Source organism: Pelophylax lessonae (genome assembly GCF_965119305.1).
Source record: "Pelophylax lessonae genome assembly, chromosome: 9".
NCBI lineage: Eukaryota > Metazoa > Chordata > Amphibia > Anura > Ranidae > Pelophylax > Pelophylax lessonae.
In genome coordinates this window covers 110,865,100-110,888,295 of record NC_138776.1, presented here as the reverse complement: position 1 = coordinate 110,888,295, position 23,196 = coordinate 110,865,100, and the positions used below count along the sequence as shown (strand labels likewise).

Here is a 23,196-nt window from a genome sequence, read left to right as displayed (position 1 = left end):
AGCTCCTCTATCACGACACTCTGTCCTCAGTTAATGTTTAGCCCCTTGTTGGCTAGGACACCATTGGCTCTGCAGTCGGCAGCATCCTAGTAGCCAATGACTCATCATTGGCCCCAGGCAACAACTTAGAGCAAGAAAACAGCTGAAGATGATAGCTAATCTCATTACCTAATACTGGTCAAATATATCATCTACCCCTTTCTATGTTTTCAGCTTCTGGCTGGGAAAACTCCCATCTGGCCCTCAATGGGACCTGCAATGAGTTATTAGGTACTAGGAAGCTGGCAGCCTCTGGTGCCCTAGCCGCTCATGAACCTTTTGCAGGAAGCATTAATGTCACATTAATGACAGTTTTCCAGCACATATACCCAACTGTGAGCACTGGCGTTTTTCTGTACGCTAACTAAGAGTTGATCTTATAGTGGAACTAAACCCTTGTATGCTTTACATTCAAGAAAGCTGCCTTCTTGGCCTCTGTTTGATCTGCAGTTGCCATGGTGATTCACATGTGATCAGTTATGACACCAGCCATTTGATGGCTTGACTATTCGAGTGAGAGCACAAGCAACTGTTCCAGTTATCATTCATGCCATGCCTTGATTGTAACTGTTTTAGGAAACAGTAAATCGATGGGTTTAGTTCTGCTTTAACCTCTTCTGGACTGGAAGATTTTCCCCCTTAATGACCAGGCCATATTTTGCCATTCCATACTGCGTTAGTTTAATGGACAATTGCACGGTCATGCGATGTTGTACCCAAATAAAATAATGTCCACAAATAGAGCTTTCTTTTGGTGGTATTTGATCACCTGGGCAATTTTTTTTTTTTGCGCTATAAACAAAAAAAGAGCGACAATTCTGAAAAAAAAAAAAACAATATTTTTAACTTTCTGCTATATAACATTCTCAAAAAAATGTAAAAATCTAAATTTTTAAACATTTTAGGCCAATTTTGTTTTCTGCTACATATTTTTGGTAAAAGAAAAATCACAATAAACGTATTTTGATTGGTTTGCGCAAAAGTTATCACGTCTACTAACTACGGGAAAGATTTATGTCATTTTTATTGTTTTTTTTACTAGTAATGTTGGCAATCTGCGATTTTTTAGCAGGACTGCGACATTGCGGCGGACAGATCGAACCCCTGACTGACATTTTTGACACTTTTGAGGATACCAGTGACATTACTACAGTAATCTGTGCTAAAAATATGCACTGTTACTGTAATAATGACACTGGCAGGGAAGGGGTTAACATTGTGGGTGATCAAGGGGTTAAATGTGAGCCTAGGGGAGTGTTTCTAACTGTGGGGGGGCGTGGCTTGTGAATTGATCATAGAGACCTGTGATCCTATATTGAAGGATCACAGGGGCTCTATGATCATTCCAGCGAGAACAACGGTCAGCTGTGTTTACAACAGCTGACCGTTCTTCTCTCTCAGCGGGGAGCGATCGCGGGTGTCACGCACCAATCAGAGCCGCCTGCCCTGTGCATCGGCTTCCTCGCTGCCGAGTGGGGGCAGGAGCTCGACACCTAGCTGCAGGCACGCGACCCACGTCGGTTTGCGCAGGAGGGCTGCCCTGCCACAGTAAAAAGGCGACGGGCGGTCCGGAAGAGGTTAATTACTGCCAGTTTGCTTATCTGTGAACCGGTGGTAATTCTTTATTCTATCTATTGCCATAGCAGTGAACATTGTGCATCATTACAACTTTCTAGCCTTCAGTGTCCAAACAACCAATGGCACCATTGGTTGATAAGGAGGATGTTGGGCCCCATGCACAGTGTTCTTGTTTGCCCCTTTTCTGCCCCTCTCCATCAGCACTGGGGTCACATTAGTTGAGGGAAGTAGAGAAACTGTGAGAGAAGAGAAACATTGGAATACTAGTCCGTACCAGTGTGCAAAGTTGCATTTGCTTTGGAAGGATAAATCACCTCTAACCTAAATTGGGCAGGGCAATAACTGCACAGCATGAGGCAGATATCCTACAGAATGACCTGAACAAAATACAGAGTTACAGAGTGGGCAACGACATGGCAAATGAGGTTTAATGGGGAGAAGTGTAAGGTTTTGTACTTGGGGACTAAAAACATAAAAACACAATACACGTTAGGGGGGGGGGGAGCCTTTGGGGGAATCAAAAATGGAGAAGGATCTGGGAGTCTTGGTAGAGGATAGACTAAGCAATAGTATGCAATGTCAAGCAGCAGCTGCCAAAGCCGGCAGAATATTAGCATGCATAAAGAATGGGATGTATTCCAGAGATAAAACTATAATGCTACCACTTTATAAAACTCTGGTCCGACCGCATCTGGAGTATTCTGTCCAGTTCTGGTCACCAGTCCTCAGAAGGGATGTGTTGGAGCTGGAGAGAGTCCAGACAAGGGAAACTAAACTAATTAGGGGATTGGAGGACCTTAATTATGAAGAGCGTCTACAATCGCTTAATTTATTCTTCCTGGAGAAGAGACGCCTGAGAGGAGACATGATAGCAATTTTTAAATACCTCAATGGTGAGCTCAGCATAGAAAAAAAGCTATTCAGTCGCAAGGATTGCATGAGGACTCAGGGACATACAATGCGATTAGAGGAGTTTTTTTTACCTCAGGCAACGCAGGGGATTCTTTACTGTTAGGGCTACAAGATTGTGGAATTCTCTACCACAAGAGGTGGTTTCTGCAGGAAGTATGGCTACTTTCAAAAGACTCTTGGACGTACATCTCAAGGATCAGACCATTAAGGGGTATGAGAGATGATTACGGCCACGCGCGCCTACACAGGTTGAACTGGATGGACTATTGTCTTTATTCAACCTCAACTACTATGTAACCTTGATTGCCCAATATGTGTGGAAGTTGCTGCATTATGGCAAACTGCTAGTTACATTTTAGAATGGAGTGCCTCCAGATTGTGCATTGTTTTAAAGAGTGCCTTGTCTGAAGGTTGAAAAACACTGATATAAGGAGATGTTGGTTCTGCATGTTCATATTGTTCACAAGTGCAGAGAGAAGTTTAGTTTTGCCTCGTTTCCACTGAGCGGAACGGTTCGGGTCGGTACAGTTTGGAAGGGTTAGAATGGTCCGGTCTATTCAGGTGAGCGTTTCCACTGCAAGTCGGGCCACCAGGGACCATGCGGGGTTTACACCAAATGAGGTGTTTGTTTTGCTCTTTCATTTGACGTGAGCATTGATGGTTTCCTGTCCGCCAATCAGAGGACTCTATCGTGTGACGCCAGTAGCTCCGCCCTAACCGTACCGTACCATTTCCTATGGCCCTACATCTGAAGCAGGACCAGGAATGGTGCGGTTTGGTTCGGTTGTATGGGCCACTTTCATAATGGAAACACTCAAATTAGCGTACCGTACCGAACCGACCCGAACCGATCCGCTCAGTGGAAACGAGGCATTTGTGAGCTTGGTGGGGGCCCTAATACTTCTTGTTTACTGTTACTTTCTTTGTTGCTGAAATATATGTATTAACTGTTTTTTCTTCAACAAAATGCAAAAGAGTATGACACTACATTATACATAAATAATATTATTACTAACACTAACAAACTTTAAGTTATGAGTTATGATCTTGATTTATTGCAGCCCTTTGCACACATGCACAGCTGTAGGAGGTGAAATTGCAGAACCTTCTGTACAATCAGCACATATCTCATGTGTGTTAGAATACTTTGTGACAACATTTCAGGTCATCTGGTTTAGTTACGTCTTCAGCCAAAATGTGTTCATGAGCATAAGATGTAAACAGAAAGATTATCCAGCTCAGAACTTAACCCTGTTTTTAAGGTGTTTTTTTTTTATTAGGCCACTCTATATTCAACTGATCTCCAGAAGATTTGCCCCCATTTATGATAGGCCACCTTTTGTGATACGGCACTACGTTACTTTAATTGACAATTGTGTGGTCATGCAACACTGTACCTACAGTGGTGATCGAAAGTTTGGGCACCCCAGGTAACAATTTGTATTAATGTGCATAAAGAAGCCAAGGAAAGATGGAAAAGTCTCCAAAAGGCATCAAATTACAGATTAGACATTCTTATTATATGTCAACAAAAGTTAGATTTTATTTTCATCATTTACACTTTCAAAATAACAGAAAACAAAAAAAAATGGTGTCTGCAAAAGTTTGGGCACCCTGCAGAGTTAATATCTTGTACTGTCCCCCTTTGGCAAGTATCACAGCTTGTAAACGCTTTTTGTAGCCAGCCAAGAGTCTTTCAATTCTTGTTTGAGGTATCTTTGCCTATTCTTCCTTACAAAAGTCTTCCAGTTCTTTGAGATTTCTGGACTGTCTGTCACGCACTGCTCTTTTAAGGTCTATCCATAGATTTTCAATTATGTTGAGGTCAGGAGATTGTGAAGGCCATGGCAAAACCTTCAGTTTACGCCTCTTGATGTAATCCCCCGTGGATTTCGAGGTGTGTTTAGGATCATTATCCATTTGTAGAAGCCATCCTCTCTTTAACTTCAGCTTTTTCACAGATGGCATCAAGTTACCATCCAAAATTTGCTGAAATTTTATTGAATCCATTTTTCCTTCTACTCGTGAGATTTTCCCTGTGCCACTGGCTGCAATACAACTCCAAAGCATGATTGATCCACCCCCATGCTTAACAGTTGGACAGAGGTTCTTTTCATTAAATTCTGTGCCCCTTCTTCTCCAAACGTACCTTCTCCAAATTTTAACCTCATCGGTCCACAGAACTGGTTTCCAAAATGCATCAGGCTTGTCTATATGTTCATTTGCAAAGTTCAAAAGCTGATTTTTGCGGTAAAGACATAGAAGAGGTTTTCTTCTATTCCATGAAGATCATATTTGTACAAGTATCTCTTTATAGTGGAATAGTGTACCACAACTCCAGTGTCTGCCAGATATTTCTGGAGGGATCGTGGAGTCAAACGTGGGTTTTGAATTGTTTTTCTCACAATCCTGCGAGCTGTTCTGTCTAATATTTTTTTTGGTCTTCCAGATCTTGCTTTAACTTCCACTGTTCCTGATGACTGCCATTTCTTAATTACATTCAGAACAGAGGATATTGACATCTGAAAACGCTTTGCTATCTTCTTATAGCCTTCTCCAGCTTTGTGAGTGTCAACTATTTTCAGTTTCCGTTTTCTAGACAGCTGCTTAGAAGATCTCATGGTGCTGATTGTTGGGACAAGGTCAGATGAGTCTGGGCATTTAAAACCTTTGAGATTGACATCACCTGGTCTTCCCAGACGATGATTGAGAACAATCCATGACACTGGCAGGTCTCAGCCTTGCAAAGAGGGCAGTGCATGCTATAAATTCTGCAGATGCCTTTTTTGTTTTCTGTAATTTTGAAAGTGTCAATGATGGAAATAAAATCTAACTTTTGTTGACATATTATAAGAATGTCTAATCTGTAATTTGATGCCTTTTGGAGATTTTTCCATCTTTCCTTGGCTTCTTTATGCACATTAATACAAATTTTTACCTGGGGTGCCCAAACTTTCAAACACCACTGTAAATAAAATGTATATCTTTTTTTTCCCCCCACAAATAGAGCTTTCTTTTGGTGGTATTTGATAACGACTGAGTTTTTTTTTATTTTTTGTGCTATAAACAATTTTGAAAAAACAACACAGAATGTAAAAAATAGAATTTCTTCATTAATTTAGGCCAATATGTATTCTGCTACATGTTTTTGGTAAAACAAAAATCTCAATAAGCCTATAATGATTGGTTTGTACAAAAGTTATAGCATCTACAAAGTTTGGTATATACTGGAATTTTTATTTATTTATTTATTTATTTATATACTAGTGATGGCGGTGATCAGCAACTTATAGCAGCAATATTGTGGCGGACAAAAATATGCACTGTCACTATAAACTATAGACACTAGCTGGGAAGGGGTTAAACATCTATGGCGATCAAAAGGTTAACTCTATGCCTAGCCAGTGTTTTTGTGTAAACTGTGTGCTGCTTTCACTAAGGGAAGTGATGGATTTTATTCCCTGCAGTAAATCCATCACATTTCCCCTGCCAGAATGGAGCTCTGTCTTGTTTACATAGGCAGAGTTCCGTTCTGTTTCTCTGCCCAACGATCGGCGGGTGCCGGCGGACATCCATTGTCCAGCACCTGCTGATCGGCTTCTGGTGTGAGTAATCAGCAGCAGAAGCGGCACGCACCCCCTAGGCAGAAGTGCAGAATCATGTATACTGTATTATATGGGATTCTGCACGGAACGGCCACCCTGTAGCAGTATATCTGCTATGAGGTGGTTGGGAAGTGGATATAGTCATACTGCAATGCAACATCGTCAATGTTGAGGTAGGATTCACTGTAAAGGCTGTTATCAAGCTAGAAAGCGAGAGGTGAATGTTTGATTGGTATACATTAAAGTGACATTAAAATATACCCTTATTCTCCAAAAATAATCCATATTTATCCCATACTTAACCACTTCCCGCCCGCCCTATAGGCAAATGACGGCGGGAATGTGGTTGAGTTATCCTGACCGGACGTCATATGACGGCGGCAGGATAACTCCGCTCTGGGCGCCCCCCGGGGGCGCGCAGAGCGGCGATCGGTGATGCGAGGTGTCAGTCTGACACCCTGCATCTCCGATCTCGGTAAAGAGCCTCTGACGGAGGCTCTTTACCATGTGATCAGCCGTGTCCAATCACGGCTGGTCACATAGTAAATAGGAACAGCCGTTGATCGGCTTTCCTTAGTTCGTGCCTGACAGGCACGAGTAAAGGAGCGCCGATCGGCGGCTCCCCTGACAGGGGGGGGGGGTCGGCACTGGTAATCAGATCATTGATTACCAGTGCAGACCCTCGGGGGGGGGGATGCCACTAGATCCACCAGGGATGCCCACTATGACCCCAGGGATGCCCACTATGACCCCAGGGATGCCCACTATGGCCACCAGGGATGGCAATCAGGGCTCAGGGAGCCCCCCATTGCCCACCCCATCAGTGCTGCCCACCAGTGCCCTCCCTATCAGTGCTGCCCACAAATGCCCATCATTGCCATCCTTAAGTGTCGCCCACCAGTGCCCATTATTGCCCACCGGTGCCGCCTATCAGTGCCCATTAGTGCCCATCAGTGCCGCCCGTCAGTGCCGATCAGTGCCGCCCATCAGTGCCCATCAGTGCCCACCAGTGCCGCCTATCAGTGCCCATTAGTGCCCGTCAGTGCCACCTATCAGTGCCCGTCAGTGCCACCTATCAGTGCCCATCAATGCCGCCTATCAGTGCCCAGCAGTGCCGCCTATCAGTGCCCACCAATCCTGCATATCAGTGCTACCTATCAGTGCCACATATCAGTGCCTATCAGTGCCGCATATCAGTGCCGCCTATCAGTGCCGCCTATCAGTGCCACCCCATCAGTGCCACCCCATCAGTGCCTCCTCATCAGTGCCTGTCAGTGCAGTCTCATCAGTGCTCATCAGTGCAGGAAAAAAATTATTTATTTACAAAATTGTATAACATAAACAAAAATTTTTTTTTTTTTTTAAACTTTTCGGTCTTTTTTTATTTGTTTAGCAAAAAGTAAAAATCGCACAGATGATCAAATACCACCAAAAGAAAGCTCTATTTGTGGGGGGAAAATGACATAAATTTGGTGTAGGTACAGTGTTGCATGACCGCGCAATTGTCATTCAAAATGCAACAGCGCTAAAAGGGGAAAATTGGCCTGGGCGGGAAGGGAGGGAAGTGCCCTGTATTAAAGTGGTTAATGGTCCTGTAATCTGCTTTAATGAAATCATCCACATGAGCTCCCAAAATATTTTTTCCCCCTCATCTGTGTTTGGGCATGCTAGTTGTGGTTTTGTACACTGCTCTATGCACACTACAAACCTCATACTCCATAATCCATCTTGCGTAAAAGAGGGTGGCTACATTCCTCCATACAGAGGGACCATGGAAATGAACTAAGCCACCCTCTAATAGGAAGTTGGAATTCCTTTTTTTTTTTTTTTTTTTTGTAAACCAGAGTTTAGTGTCACTTTAATATAGTCATTAAAAATCATTCAAGTGCATCTAAAGCCATTTTGATTTTGGCTAGTGTAGGCAATGGAAAAACCCCTATAAGGTTTTTATTGTCATCTGTGTCCCTGCTGAGGGGATTCACTCTCTCTTTTTGTCCTGGTGACCATTTTCCCCAGGACTAAAAGTGATGGGAAAATCCCAAATTTTGAATTGTCACTGAAAGAAGAAGAGAGGGAAATCTTCCAAAAAGAACACTTTTTTAAGAAACAGCTCTCTGGAGAGAATTTCCATGACTTTGGAGAGATCTCTTCTCGCTTTCTTATTTTCTGTTGTTATCCAAGACAGAAAACTAAAATAAATATCCACAATGGGACACAGATAGCTAAAAAAAAAACACAAGGTTCAACTATTCCTTAAGCAGCCCATAGATGATACAGTTTTTTTTTTTTGTTCAACCAGTTTGTTGAACAGAAAAAACTGACTTGATTCCTCCATCCACACGCTCGTTGTGGATGGGGGAATCCTCCCTACTGAGGTATTGTCTTCTGACAGTGGGGAGACTTCTCTGCTGTCAGAATACACAGATCAGTGCTGCCGGTTACAGCTGTTGTATGGGGTGGTTGTACAGAGGTAGATTGGTAGATTGACTTCTGTACAAGCTCCCTGCCCATACATGGATCAAAATTTCCATCATGTATGGCTGGCTTTACTCTATCCAAAATGTAAAAAAAAAAAAAGATTTGCTTTAACTAGTTGTGAGCATACAATAATATAGACACTTTCTAATGCAATTATAACTATAGAGGCACCATAACTGCTTTTAGTTTCAGAAATGTTCTTTCTTACCCATTTAAGGTTAAAGGGTTCTGTCATGTGACCATGCATCTCTTTTTCCTGAGGGGCAGGGTTACAGGACACACAGTGTGCCTGTATTCCATAGTCTGTTCAGTCTGAGGCAAGATGCAGACTGTACTTGAGTGGGGGTGTGTTCCAGAGGCAGGCTTTGATTGGGAGGGAGCGTGATGGCTGAACAAACTACCCAATACTGTACTGGCATGCTGTGTGTCTCTGAATGGCCTGCTGAAGGATGAAAACTGACCACACTAGAATAGACCTTCTGTGCTTTTTATGGTCAGTTTAGGGTGACTGGTAGGATCAACCAAGAAAATTTAGATGGAAGACTAATTTATAAAATACAAAAATGTGTACACACACACCACACATATGAAACAAAAGTAAATGTTTTATATATATATATATATATATATATATATATATATACATATATATATATATATATATATATATATATATATATATATATATATACAGCATATATATTTTTTTCTTTTTTTTAGCCAGTGTTTAGAGTCACTTTAAATGAGAAGCATAGCCAAAGCTATTTTGGCTATGCTTCTCCTATGGATCACAAGAGTGCAGTTCGTTCTACACTCCTGCAACCCATTTTCAGCCAAAAGCAAACTAAAGGCCACTGTCGCCTGCCATCACTCAGCTGGTCCAGGCTCGGGAAAAAAAACAAAATTTACCAGAATCTGGCTCAGCCTCTCAGTGAGCCTTTTAGAGACTGAGCCAGCCACTCCCGCCCCCTCCACAGCCCAGTGCTCCAGTGAGTGCTGGAGGGGCAGAGAAGAAAGCTGGTGATTGACAGTCACTGACTCTCTGCAGACTAAAGACTAAGAACTGAGTGATCAATGGACTTTGATCACTAAGTTCTCGGTCTTAGAGGTGGTACGGGAAAGCTGCAGCTGGAGTCGGTGCTGCGGCCATCTAGGTGAGTATGCCTGTTTCTTTTTTTTTTTTTTAAAGCTGTACATCTCTTTCAAGGAAAAGGTTTCACAACTACTCAATGACTTGTTTTACTTTTCAGCCAAACACTTATCCCTAGAGGAAAATGTAACTGAGCTGGCAAGAGCCATGGCTGGAATAGGACACAGTCTTCTAAAAACCAAGGGGAAGCTCTCTTTCTTTAGTGTCGAACAAGCTAAAGATATTATTGACTATCTTAAAATGAGGTATGTGTAAACGTATTTATTTTCTAATCTACAATAACCTATTATTATGCCCTTAAAATTCAGTCACTTAATGCAGTGCCATTGTTGCTTTGAGGCAGGGTGGACATTTTTATTAAAGTATATCTAAACCCAAAATTAAAAAATGTATATATCAGTCCTTAGTTGTATAGCTGCATTCGATTTTTTTTTTTTAAGGCCTCTTGCACATGGGTAAAAAATAAATAAATCCACTGCACTTGTAGCCATGTAGCTTATTGCTGGAACTGTCACAATTTATTTTTATTTTAATTTATTACATGATTGACATAAATAGTTATAACATGTAGTGCTAACCCCCATTGGGGATGCTGGTTAAGATGGGTCCTTTGCTCTTTGCCTCAACCTCCATAAGAACTTCAGCCCTTGAGTCTATAAAGCATGCAATACCAGAGAAATCACTGAACGTAATATCTGGTAAACATTATTACTACCCAGGGCCAGATTAACGTAGGGGCTATTGGAGCTGCAGCTCCAGGCCCCTACCTTTATATAGGCCCCAGGTTGGCCATATTCACTGTTACCGCTCTTCTGTCACTTGTAAACACAGAAGTCTGGCTTCTATGCTCGCTTCCCCAGGCAGCTCCCTCAGAACCTCCCCACACAGCACGAAGGCCGGACAAGGAGGGACAGTTGCCGATGCATGGATGTGTTTATGGACTTCAGAGACAGCATCCCATGTGGAATTAGGCATGCATGGCTACACCCTTCCTCCTCTGGGTGCATGCCAAGGCACGGCCCTTAAGGCCCTACAAAATCCTCAGCACCAAGCCCATGATTCTCTTAATCCAGCCCTGTTACTACCATGTCCAAGAAAACAGGACTGAACCAGTTAGTAAAGGAAAAAGTAATATATTGCCACCTGAAAGCATGAATATTATTTAACAAAGTAATAACACAATTTAGCATACAGAGTGATTAGTAATACCATGACACTTGATGTCCAGATCAGCATAAACAGTAGCAAGGTCACCTAAAGTGCAGGAGTGGGCAGTAATAAAGCTTAATCTACCAAATGCTTGAACAATGCTGCCAGAGCACATTTTATGGAGGGGATACTAGTTCCAGACTGACTGGGTATACACTGTCCAAAAGAAAAGGTGATTGGTAGTGGATAGGGGCAGGGGGAAAAAGGGGCTTGCAGGAGCAGAATAACAGGAGGAGGAATCCTTTGAAATGTTCTTCTGCCAGGTAACGGGCCCTTTAAACGCATCAGTGCACCTAACGGAAGTCCCAGTTAACCTGCAGGCAACATACTGCAGGTACAGTATAGGTATGGTATAGTCTTAGCACAGGTGATAGGGTGGATGTGGTTCAAATGCGGTAAAGGTTTGGTATAATGTGGTATAAGGTCGGTATAGGTGCAGAATAGATGTGGTATGGATGTGGTATAGTTGCTGAATAGGTATGACACAGGTGCAATATGGGTGTGATAGATTTAACATCCTGTCTCCGTTGATTTAGTTCCTTCTAACAGTGTGAATGGTGAGACTGACCCAGCTATACTTTGTCATGAGGGTATACCTCACACCCCAGAGATTGCATGTTATGGGCTTATTACAAACTCCAATATGCACAAGGTGTAAGCCAGGCCATGGATATCTAATACACCTACTATGGAGGTGCCCCAAGTTTCATATGTATTGGAAAGGGGTGGTGGACACTCTGAACAGAATCTACCAAGTTTCCTTACCCATGTATCCCAAGCCTTGCTTACTTAGCATATTGGATAAATTTGATTTGGAGAATTCCACTAGAGAGACAATTGTGAGAACCCTGTTCTTGGCACGTAAGCTTATAATGGTGCACTGGAAGTCTGAAAATCCTACTACAGTAAAGGAATGGATCACGGCAGTAGACAATACTGTAAGGATGGAAAATCTTACTTACCAACACTGGGGATGCTCAAGAAAGTATGAAAAGTTATGAGTCCCATGGCTGAACGTCCCTGGGCTTGCTCCGGCGGATCTAGTTATGGAAAGGCTGTTAGGATTGAATGTTGTTTAATATCCAATTTTGGTGATTCATATAAAAAAACGTAATATGTTTGGGGTCATGTTAGTAAACTTAAGGCAAAGATCTAGCATGTACATGCATATACAGTATAATGTGAATTAGTGCTGTTCAAGTTGTGTCTGTCTGCACACTTTTTACGGAACAAACAAACTGCTTGGCTATGTTGTGCTGGCTTAATGTTAATAAAGCTTTTTCTGGATAAAAAAAAAACAGCGTATATTGTGGGCGCTGAGCCCTCTTGCCAGTCCCTGTGGTTCAGCTGCAAACTCTCACTGGGGAAAGGGCCCTCTCTCTCTCTTTCAGATGCCTCTGATGATCAGTGGTGGGAAGAAAATGGTGAGAGTATATTCTGGTCTCTCTTCTGCAGCAAAACAAGTTTGCTGTGGTCTATGCTGTGCTGCCCTGGGCATCTCTACCTTGGTCTCAGGTTCGGCCCCCGCTGCTCTGGCATCTCACCAGTCTGTCAGCATGCAGCAGATGTGCTCTTCTTGATTTCCCAGGCAGTTTAATAAACTATCTCTCTTGCTAACTCCTTATGCTGCCCAGGGCACACTAGAATTTGTATCATAAAGCCAGTTCTTGTATTACATGCTTGTCATTCTGACTACAATCCCCAGGATTCCAAGTGCCCTGCATTAAAGTCTATGGGGTTGCTCGGCCTTAGTTCTCACCCTGCTGGCCAGAGGAAAATGGTGCAGTATAACATAGAGTATCTCAGTAGAAAGTCGAATGATTGTAAAGAGGGAAATGTCTCTTTCTCCATGTTTCTGTAGTCCAGCACCTGGCTACAAAAAGAAATGATGCAAGTCATTACAGTCTTTGGTCATTGGTCAGATGTTCATGATTAGAGATGGGCGAATGGTTTAACCCGAACATTGGCTGCTCGCCTGTTCGACGGACACCCGAATTATCAGGGCGTTCAACCATTTGTACAGCCCGCCGAATGACCACAATGCACTGCGCTACCGCACAGTGCATTGGGTCCCTGATTGGCTGAAGCAATGAAAGCTTTGCCCAATCAGGGCACAGAGCCATGGCTGGAGAAAGTAATGATGACTCTATCCAATCATAGCTCATTGCTCTTAGTCCCACCCTACACTATAAAAGTATTCTTTTAATAGCGCCCATTTTTAGTGTGATATCGGCGCGGAAAGATATAGAACAGGGCTCTGTTCAGTGCTACTAGAGACTTACCGTGTGCTATAGTGTGCTATTCTGATTCTATTGTCAGTGTAGAATATCAGTTTAGTGTGCATCTAGTGATAGTTCAGTCAGTGTGAGTGTAGTAAACGTTATTTTTTACTTTAGTGTGAATCTAGTGATAGTTCAGTGAGTGTAGTGAGTGATAATTCATTTTTACTTTAGTGTCAGTTTGTTTTGTCAGGGCAGGTTTACGGCAGTATATTTCTGTGTGTTAGTGCACGTTTAACGCAGTATATTTCTGTGTGTTAGTGCATGTTTAACGCAGTATATTTCTGTGCATTATTGCATGTTTAATGCAGTATATTTCAGTGCGTTATGTGCTGTTTACCACAGTATATTTCAGTGCCTCGGTGCACATTTAACACAGTACATTTATGTGTATTACTGCACGTTTAACGCAGTACATTTTGAGTGCGTTACTGCAATTTTAATGCAGTATATTTCTGTGCTTTTTCGTGCCTTTTAACACAGTATTTTTCAGTGTGTTACGTCATGCTGTTTAATGCAGTATATATCTGTGTGTTAGAGCATGTTTAACACAGTATATTTCAGTGCATTACTGCACATTTTACGCAGTAAATTATGTGCATTAGTGCACGTTTAATGCAGTATATTTCTGTGCATTAGTGCAGTTGTACTGCAGTATACTGTAGTGTGTTGGTGGAGTGTGTCTGTGAAGTGAGTACTCAGGTTAAAGTGCACCAAACACCACTTTCCATTGATTAAAGTGCATCTACGTACATATTTCTACATCTTTATTACATTTTGTTAATAATCACCTTTTCATCATGTCTGGAAGGCCAACAAGGAGAGGCAGATATTCCCATGGTACTGGGAGGGGGCCAGCAGCATATGTGTCCACAGGCAAAGGTAGATGTGGTCAGTCCTCAGGCAGGGCATCATTTCCTCTGTTTAGTGATGTTGCACATGCTATCCAGCCACAGCATGCAAAGGAGGTGGTGGACTGGCTTACTAAACCATCCTCATCCTCCTCATCCCCTGTCACCAAAGCAGAGACTAGTGCACAGTCCACTGCAGCTGCCTCCTTGTCCACAGCTATTCTGCCATAGCCCCAGCATCAGGCATGGAGGAGTCAGCTGAGTTATTTGAACACAGCATCAGCCACTTGCTCCTTGACGATGCACAGCCATTACTTGATTCAGATTTTGGTTCTGTGGTTGAGGAAGGTAGGAACATGAGCCTACAAAGAGGGGAGAACCCTGGTACACAAATCAGCAGTCATGTTCCCCCAGCTGCAGCATATTGCCAAGTTGTCTTGTGTGACCAACTTTACACCTGTTACTTCTATCCAAAGTCTGCATAAGAGACACCAAAATCTATCTAAAAAAATCTCTAATCTTGTTCCCAGTGCTCAACATTGTGGCCTCATCATACAGACTGGCTCCTCCAAGCCATTGTTTATAAAATAAAGAAAGCTTGCATGGAAAATTTAATTTTTTTGGCTTAAAAAAATGCAATTATTGCTGCTGCTGCTGCAGCAGCTTCTATACACAGTACAGATGTGCCACTGTACAGCTAGACTAAGGGGATCCCCCAGGCACTATATTGAAAGGATTTTTTCATTTTTATCGTTACTTCTCATTTTGATACTTTCACTTTAAGCATCAGTAAGTTACTGCTCATTTAAAAATGATGTTTTTTACACATTTTTTTTTCATTGCTACATGTCCCCCAGGGCAGTACCCGGACACCCCATAACCAAAGTATGCCCAATTACTTGCATATAAGCCTTCGAAATGGGCACTTTTGATTTTTCCAGTTCAGGTCCCATAGACTTCAATGGGGTTCATTATTTGGTTCCAACCTTTCGCGATGTTTGAAAGTTCTGGTGCGAACTGAACAGGAGGTCATTCGGCCCATCACTATTCATAATGATTGATTAGACGCAGGTGACAAATCAGGTGTTGGGGACGATCATTGATAATTTTAGTCAACTTCTGTTTTTTGGGCTGGATTTTCCCTCTATCTGGATATATTATTTATATGTTTATGACTTAATAACTCAAGATTGGGAACTGATGCTTTGTGGTCACGAGTTGCAATACTCAGATACATATGTACATTCAACATAAACTTATTTTAAAGGTATACAAAGATATAGTAAGGTATATTAAGGTATACAGTTATACATTTTTGAGGATGATCACATGTTTATGAACAATCCAGGGGCACATGATCTCACTAGCTGCTGAAAAGCACATTATATAAAAGTGGTTTGATAGGAGCAAAGGTTATAATTTGCTGTGACTAGTCCCTATGTGGGTACATGTGGGGCCAACCTAACCTGAAAAACTCGCATATAAAAAGTATTCTGTACAGAGGTCAGAACAAAAAGAAAGGTTAGATGGTTGGCTAAGTATAGGTCGGGACACTGTTTAAGTGTAAATCATAGCAAATAATTTATTGAATGTGGCGTGAAATTCACTACCGTGCAGTATACAAATAGGTAAAATCAATGTGAACAAAACCAGTATGAGAAACAAGACAATAACGTAAAACAAATAACAGGGTACCGGCCGGTGCATTTATAGTAAAGGCATCAAGGGAAGGGAGAAAATATCTGATAATGTCTGTAAATGACAGTATGCTTGTCAGTGGGGTGTATCCCACGTGGGTGATTATCCCTTGATGTATTCCTGTGGGGGTTCAGGCTCTTCTAAGGCGACTGTGAGGGTTAATGGTGCAGTAGTTCAGGAAGTGTTCCTGCTTTCCTTTTTATATTTTGCACTGTAAACAGTCACGTGGAAGCGATGGTTGAATGGGGGGATCCGGATTGATTTTTTCCTAGAGTGTATGGTTTGCTTGGTTAGAGGTGCTGTACTACAGGATTGTAGGGATGGTTGCTGGGGAACCGTGGAACTAATCACCCATCTGAATCTGGAAATGTATGGGGACTTAGGTAGAGTTAGGAAAATGTCCTATAACTTAAACAGTGTCCCGACCTATACTTAGCCAACCATCTAACCTTTCTTTTTGTTCTGACCTCTGTACAGAATACTTTTTATATGAAAAGCACATTAGCATACATTATTATACATGTATATCTATAGAAACAAAGGCCCACCATTGCCTCAGTAATCGGGAGAAAATAAAAGTCTGTTGACCTAAATAATTCACGATAACCCACACACCTCAGCTCTAAGGGCTCGTTTGCACCTGCAGTTGGGGAGGCAGTAAAAATAGGCAGCTGAGCTGCATTTTTACTGCCAACCCCACCCCTATTCTTATGTTGCAAAGGTAGCCAGACAGAGGTGTACAACTGTACACATGCTGCTGGCACAAGGCTTTGCTTTGCAGTCACAGCAAAAATTATACCCATTGCGTTCAGTGGGCAGTACCCCCTAAAAATGTGACCCACTCAAGTGAACTGGCGTGTGCCCTGACTGCAACAAATGGACAAAAGAGGGTGCACTAGCCTAGTGCATTATCCCACAGCATTTACTGTAATAGGAAAAATATCATCATAAATTATACTCATGAAAATGTGAATTAAAACCGCTCATCAAGCTACTCTACTTCAGAGTAAGGGGGATCACAGCAGGGTACTTACTGGCTGATGCATTTCAAAGGCAATACCTTCATCAGAGCCTGTGCCAAAACTGCCCTGCAACTGTGTACAATGCATAACTTGTGCAGGCTTTACCGGGTTAAAACAGGCAGTGAGGTGTCAACTTTTCAGTAAACATAGACTTAGATCTGAGGTCTCTTATATCAAATTAACTATTATGCACATTAGTCACATCAGTATTTTATGAATTATAATTGGTTGAGATGAGTTACTGCACAGTGCACATTGTTCTTTACCTTATATAGTAGGTTTGCATAATTGGCAGTGGCAGGTACAAACTTTAGCCCCCCGGGACCTGGAACAGCTAAATTGTCAATTAAGCTGCATGATGATGTTGTCATGTATATGTTTCCTTGCTCATAAGGACTAGTTCGCTAAACCACCTGAGCTTTTTTAACTGCATGAGTTACTTTATCCCACCATATTTTCTGTCATATTTATACCCAGTGAGAAATGCTGACTCAAAACCTAGCTCTGAATACTTTTGCACCCCTTTTGACCCCCCATGATTTCTCCACCGGGCAAATAGTGAGTGAAGATATTCCACCCTTTCAAACGGTTAGTTGTCATAACAATTTGTCTGTATGCCCCAAGCACACTGATTCATAGTAGCTTAACATGTTTTTTTTTGCTTATGTACCTAGCATAGCAGAAAGTTCAGATGATGTAATTGGCTTTGAACACTTAAAAATGTGGCAGGAAAATCACCTTGTTAAATAAATCTCTTTGCTTTTCTTTTTTGGCTCACTTTGGAAGATACATCTGACAGCATGGTATTGGAAAAAATAAGTTTGCTTTGAGACAGTATCTAGCAGTGATGTATTGCGTGTCATGGAGATAGAGATATTTTCTTATCATCACTAAGGAAAGTTTGAAAGAGCAGTTTAAAGTATTAAACATGTCATTTTTTAACAATGCAGCTGTAAAAATGATAGCAAAATATATTAATTTTATAGAAGATAGTTCTGAAAAGACAGAAGATGGGATTTGAAATTATTTAATCTTGTATGAAACCTCAACCTGTTATTTACCAGTTCATTTAAATTTGAATTACATCTATTCAGAATAATTCAAGGGAAAAAACAACATTTAAAGAAAGTTTTTTTTTTTTCTTTGCAAGAAACAACTATCTTTATGAAATCGCGATTAGACCCATGACATACAGCTACTCAAATTCAAGTTTCGAAATTGTTAAACAGTAAGGTTCTATTTAAAATGAAAAGAAAAACTGCCTTTATGAAACCTGTGAATTGCAGCTATTCAGATTATTCAATAGACAAACAAAATAGAAATCTTTATAAAAGCAGTCTGCATAAATGTAGTGATTGTACCACTTTCCATCAAACTGCAATCCTTGATGATTCAAGTATAACTACATAAACCCTCCCAATCTATGCTGGTGCAGGACCAAAAGGGAAGACATTTCATCAACTACCATTTTTTTCCAAAAATGAAACCCTTACTATTCCTTTTTCAGCTGTAGCTCTACTCCTTGTGAGTTGTGAAATGACCCCAAAGCAGTACAACAGGATGACATCTCCAAATGCCCCAGTACTTACTCTCTTGGGCACATCCACTCTCAGGGTGGAATCTTTGGCTTTTGGTGCGGTAACAATGTCACTTCAGTCTTTTGGCAATTGTATTGCTAATTTCAACTTTGGGAGAAAAGATTAAGGATACGAGATACGGGATACCCGATAAAGATGGCAGCAATATGGCCTACACAAGTAGCAGGGGAAATGCCAATTTCCAAACCCCAATTTAGTGTAGCTATTGTTTGTCCTTCTGCAGTTTCTTGGTAATCATTGGCTTTTTAGGAGCAGCCACAATTCAGATCCATGATATTGTAAGAGCAGTCACAGTTTCTTTCTTAAGTTGCGATAGATCCTTCTCTCTCTAGACAATTTTGACCTTTTTGGAGCAGCCACAGATACCTTTTTCTGTAAATCTTACTATGTTTGTCAGCAACAGCTTCTGTCCACCTCTCCCTGGACAATTCCCAGCACAGAAGATTCTATGAAGTATGCTCCCTCCAGGCAGACATCTTCATACACCCCCCAGCAGGACAACTGAAATCCAGCAGAGTATTATGCGGGTTCCATTTGGGGTAGAGTGCAGAGGGTAAAAGGAGACTCTGGAAGGTTGTTCCAAACATTTTATCACCTTCTACCTGCATCCACAACAGAACAAATCTTCATGGATTTTCTGGAAAGGATAAATATTCATATCTCAGTTATTGTTTCTTCCCACTACTGGGAACCTTCTCAACAGTGGCAAGCAGATGCAATCAACACCTTGAGCATAGAAAAAGCCTGCAGAGCATAGAAGAAGTAAAAGCATGTTCAGGCTGGCTACAGCCTAGCTGCAAAGGCAAACATAAAAAAATACTAGGGACATCCAACCTTAAGGCAAAGTCCCTATTGTGATCCTGCACTTCCGGATCTGGGGCTTGCGGCGACCAGTTCCTGCTTTGACTATACACAGCGGGAGCTGATCTGCTGGCACCTTGGACTCGATGTCCTCCGGGATGTGCCGATTATTAGGCAGAAATGTAAACATGGAAGATCACCATTCTGTCAGTTAGGGAAAGCATTGATCCTGTTTTCCCAGAAAGTAGTAAAAGCATCTCCCACACAGTACACAAGCACAGGCTAATCACACAGTTAACCCTTTGATTGCCCCTTAAGTTAACCTCTTCCCAGCAAGTGTCATTAGTACAGTGACAGTGCATATTTTTAGCAGTGATCACTGTATTAGTGTCACTGGTTCCCAAAAAGTGTCAAAAGTGTCAGTGAGTGTCCAATTTGTCAGCCACAATATCACAGTTCTGCTAATCGCCACCATAAATAAAGATTTCATAAATATATCCCATAGTTTGTAGATGCTATAACTTTTGCGCAAAACAAATAATACAGTACACACTTATTGGGATTTTTTTTTTACCAAACATGTGTAATAGATGTGACAGGAAGTCAGGTAAATCTGTGGGTGTTGTCACAGACTAGAGATACATTTCTGCCTTGTTTAGACAATTCACCAATTACTATCAGGTGTCGGCTGCGGAGGTAGCCAGAAAGGTTTAAGGACGTTGGAAAGCTTCAGCTATTCAGAATGAGGCAATTAAGGCCTCTATAAGTTATCCAGAGGATGACTACTGATTGCTGCATGCTGAGGCTTTGTGCGTTAAGGAGAGAAGTGAGCTGAGAAAGACTTCTGAAGGTGAGGTGGTGTTGACTTTTTCTGTGTGAAAAGAAAACAAATAGACTATTGGTTTTCTGCTGTATGACCAGCAGTGTCTGCCCAGCAGTAGGTTGGGACAGACACCATAGGTAGGTTCCTGTGTTGTGAAGGTAGACACCCCAAGTGGCCAGGGTTTATTTTAACTGCCCGCATCCTCCACCATGTGTAAGGGGTTGGCTCGGTAGCGGGTGTAGGTAACCCCTTGGGTGGGTTCGTTACACAGAGAGACAGCCGAGGAGTGGTTGAAAACAACGGTCTATGGTTTATTCTTCCAATTTGCTGGAAACAAGTGCAAGCATGCAAACACCATAAATCAAACAAACATAAAATAAACCCTGGCCACTTGGGGCGTCTATTTATTTCTACAGTATATATTACTGGCTTAGTTACAGTTATAAATCGATCAATTGGGGTTTAAAAGTCAGACTATATTTTGCATATGCTTGTTCTATGATTCTTACAGACAGTCAGTGCTATTACTATCTTAAAATAAAAAAATAATAATAATTGAGGCCTTGATTTGTAAAAGTTTCTAAATTTCTACTTAGGTATTGTTCAGTTGTCACTAACATATTTGGACTGACATACAGTACGTTTTGACATATATGTTGTTTCTTCTTTCTTTTACCTTTAGTTTGTTTCAGCACTATAAGCTGTATGAATGCATGTTCGTACTTCCAAGAGATCAAAAGGTTATAGGAGCAAAGGTAAGCAAGATGAATTTTACCATAAGACATGTTTACCTTTAATATTTTTTTCTTTATATGAAAAATCCCAAAAAAATCACATTTGCTCTTTGGAAGTCTACATTGCAAACCCACCCATATTTTGGACCATAACCTATTTCTAGTACAATGAAAATTTGTAGACTATGCTACATTGAAAGGAACAAGTCACACTTGGGTTTTGCAACAATATGAATGTTTATCATTAACCTCTTGCCAACCCACTCACAATAGATTCACCGCTAGCAGTCAGCACAGCCAGGCACGTGGACATACTCGTACATCGCAGTGTTCTTCCTCCTGTTCCGATCCGTCTGTTTCTTCTTCTGAAATCAACTCTGATTCGAGGGAGAAAAAGCAGACAGATCTGTTAGTAAAAGCAGCACACATTAAACTTGTTAGGCACACAGTAACCCCTTCCCAGCCAGTGCCATTAGTACAGTATGATCACTAAGCACTGTATTAGTGTCACTAGCGATATCAGTTAGTCAGTTAGCATCCCTCCCAATGTCAGTTAGTGCTAGATTGTCCGTCACACAATCACAGTCAAACTATGAATCGCTGGTCACCACTATTACCAGTATAGTGTCTGTATGGATCAGTATCTGGAGCACAGTTGGGAGACATTTGTCACCCTATAATGGGAAGTGTCTGAATAAAGAACATCCAAGGCAGGATCACCAGGTATTCTTTTAATTAAAAGTACATATATAATTACATTTTAATTAACTTTTGAAATTACATTAACATGTAGAACATATAATAAACATTTGTGATTCTTTATTAGGTATACTTTAATTTATTATATTTCTGCAGACTTACCTGTTAAATACTTAGTATGCCTATATTTGACTTAGTAGCCTGAGGATGAGAAAGGGACAGTAGTGAGAGGACCCTGAGGCTACCCTGTTAACTGCCTAAATTCATGCTAATACCAAATACCGCCTTTCATGTCCCAAGTAACTATACCCATACTGAACATATACCAGCATTATCACCTTGAACTTTTAAGGACTGTATTCTCAGACAGAGAAAGTTAAATTAAAAGGGGCAGACCTTCCTTTTTTTAGAGTTAAGTCTGCTCATTTATGATAAACTTGTTGATTTAGCTTTTTGATGGTAAAATACAGCATAATGAGCAGAGTTATGGCTGCACCAATGATAATGCTCCATTGTTCTCCAATTAGCAGGCTGGGGATAGGTAAACCGCCAAACTATATTACTTAAATTGACACCAATCAGCTTCACTAGATGAAAACCCAAATGGTGTTATACACAATACCTATAAAGTAGCTGCTAGCACAATATTGCTGGACAACAATGCAGATATTAAAAAGGTGATTAAGGTGCAGTACTAAAAAATGATTAATGTTCACGTCTAAAAATTAAACCATTCATTAAGTTAAAAGTCTATGTTAACAGGAGTCCACAGTAGTGTTCAGAGGAGGAATAATACTGTAGTGCGGCTAAGTACTCCAAACGTAAAGAGACCACCACCAACACCCAATCACACTGCCTCTTACCATCCAGTATAGACCCTCCTAACAAAAGTCAAATGCACAGTGGAAAGCAATTCAGTAAGATCTCCAGTCTAAATAATCCACCTCTGGGACTCTCAGGCATCTCCACCAAGGCCTCATCAATCTCATAGAGAGACAAAAGAAGCACTCCTGTTTGGAAATAATTTAAAAATTGAAGGAATTGTCCTTGGGTCAAGATATCTATCCATCTGCAGACTTCTCCACCCCTTTTTTCACACTTGTGGACCATCCTTAATAACCTCACTAGCAACATAGAGCAGACTATGGATTGCTCCCCTTAAATGGATATACTTGAGCATCATCTTTATATTACTTAAATTGCATTGGAGAACACTAACCTGGCAATGTTATCTGGCAGGGGTGTGTGAATGACAAGACTGCTTGAACAGAATTGCTAATTCTTAATAGGACCATATCTTTACCATAACAGTATTTCAGCTGTTTATTTAGCTGCTAGTTTAAATTTATAGTAAACTTAGGTTGAAAAATTTGTACCTACAGTAAGCCTATAGTAAGTCTTACCTGCAGGTGCGGTGACTATGTTCTTAGCTTGTGCTGTTTAGGAGATATTCCCTATGGCTCTAACCGATGATGTCTGCGCTCACAGCACACTAAAGCAGGCCATACATTATGCAATTTCCTTTAGTTTTACCTTACACTGTGAAGTACAAGGGCCTGCTTGATTGCATACAAATTGAAAGTGTTTAGGTTTGACCCCATATTAGTAGCACTGTCCCCGTAGGGCTTGCTGTGTGAGGACTTGTTGGACCTCCTCTGATTTCCAGCACACAGTCACTTAGGGTACAGTTCACACATTCAACCTTACTCCCAATGGCTCA

General features: G+C 41.3%; 1 protein-coding gene across 1 annotated transcript in view; it reads left to right on the top strand.

Annotated features, from left to right (window-relative positions):
- The window catches only part of CABCOCO1 (ciliary associated calcium binding coiled-coil 1), a 107,594-nt gene that overhangs the window by 5,760 nt on the left and 78,638 nt on the right, over nucleotides 1-23,196 (top strand). Inside the window, exons 4-5 of the mRNA XM_082269199.1 lie at nucleotides 9,863-10,007; nucleotides 20,726-20,798. Of these exons, the coding sequence (XP_082125325.1) occupies nucleotides 9,863-10,007; nucleotides 20,726-20,798 (218 nt within the window). The remainder of the gene's footprint in view (nucleotides 1-9,862; nucleotides 10,008-20,725; nucleotides 20,799-23,196) is intronic.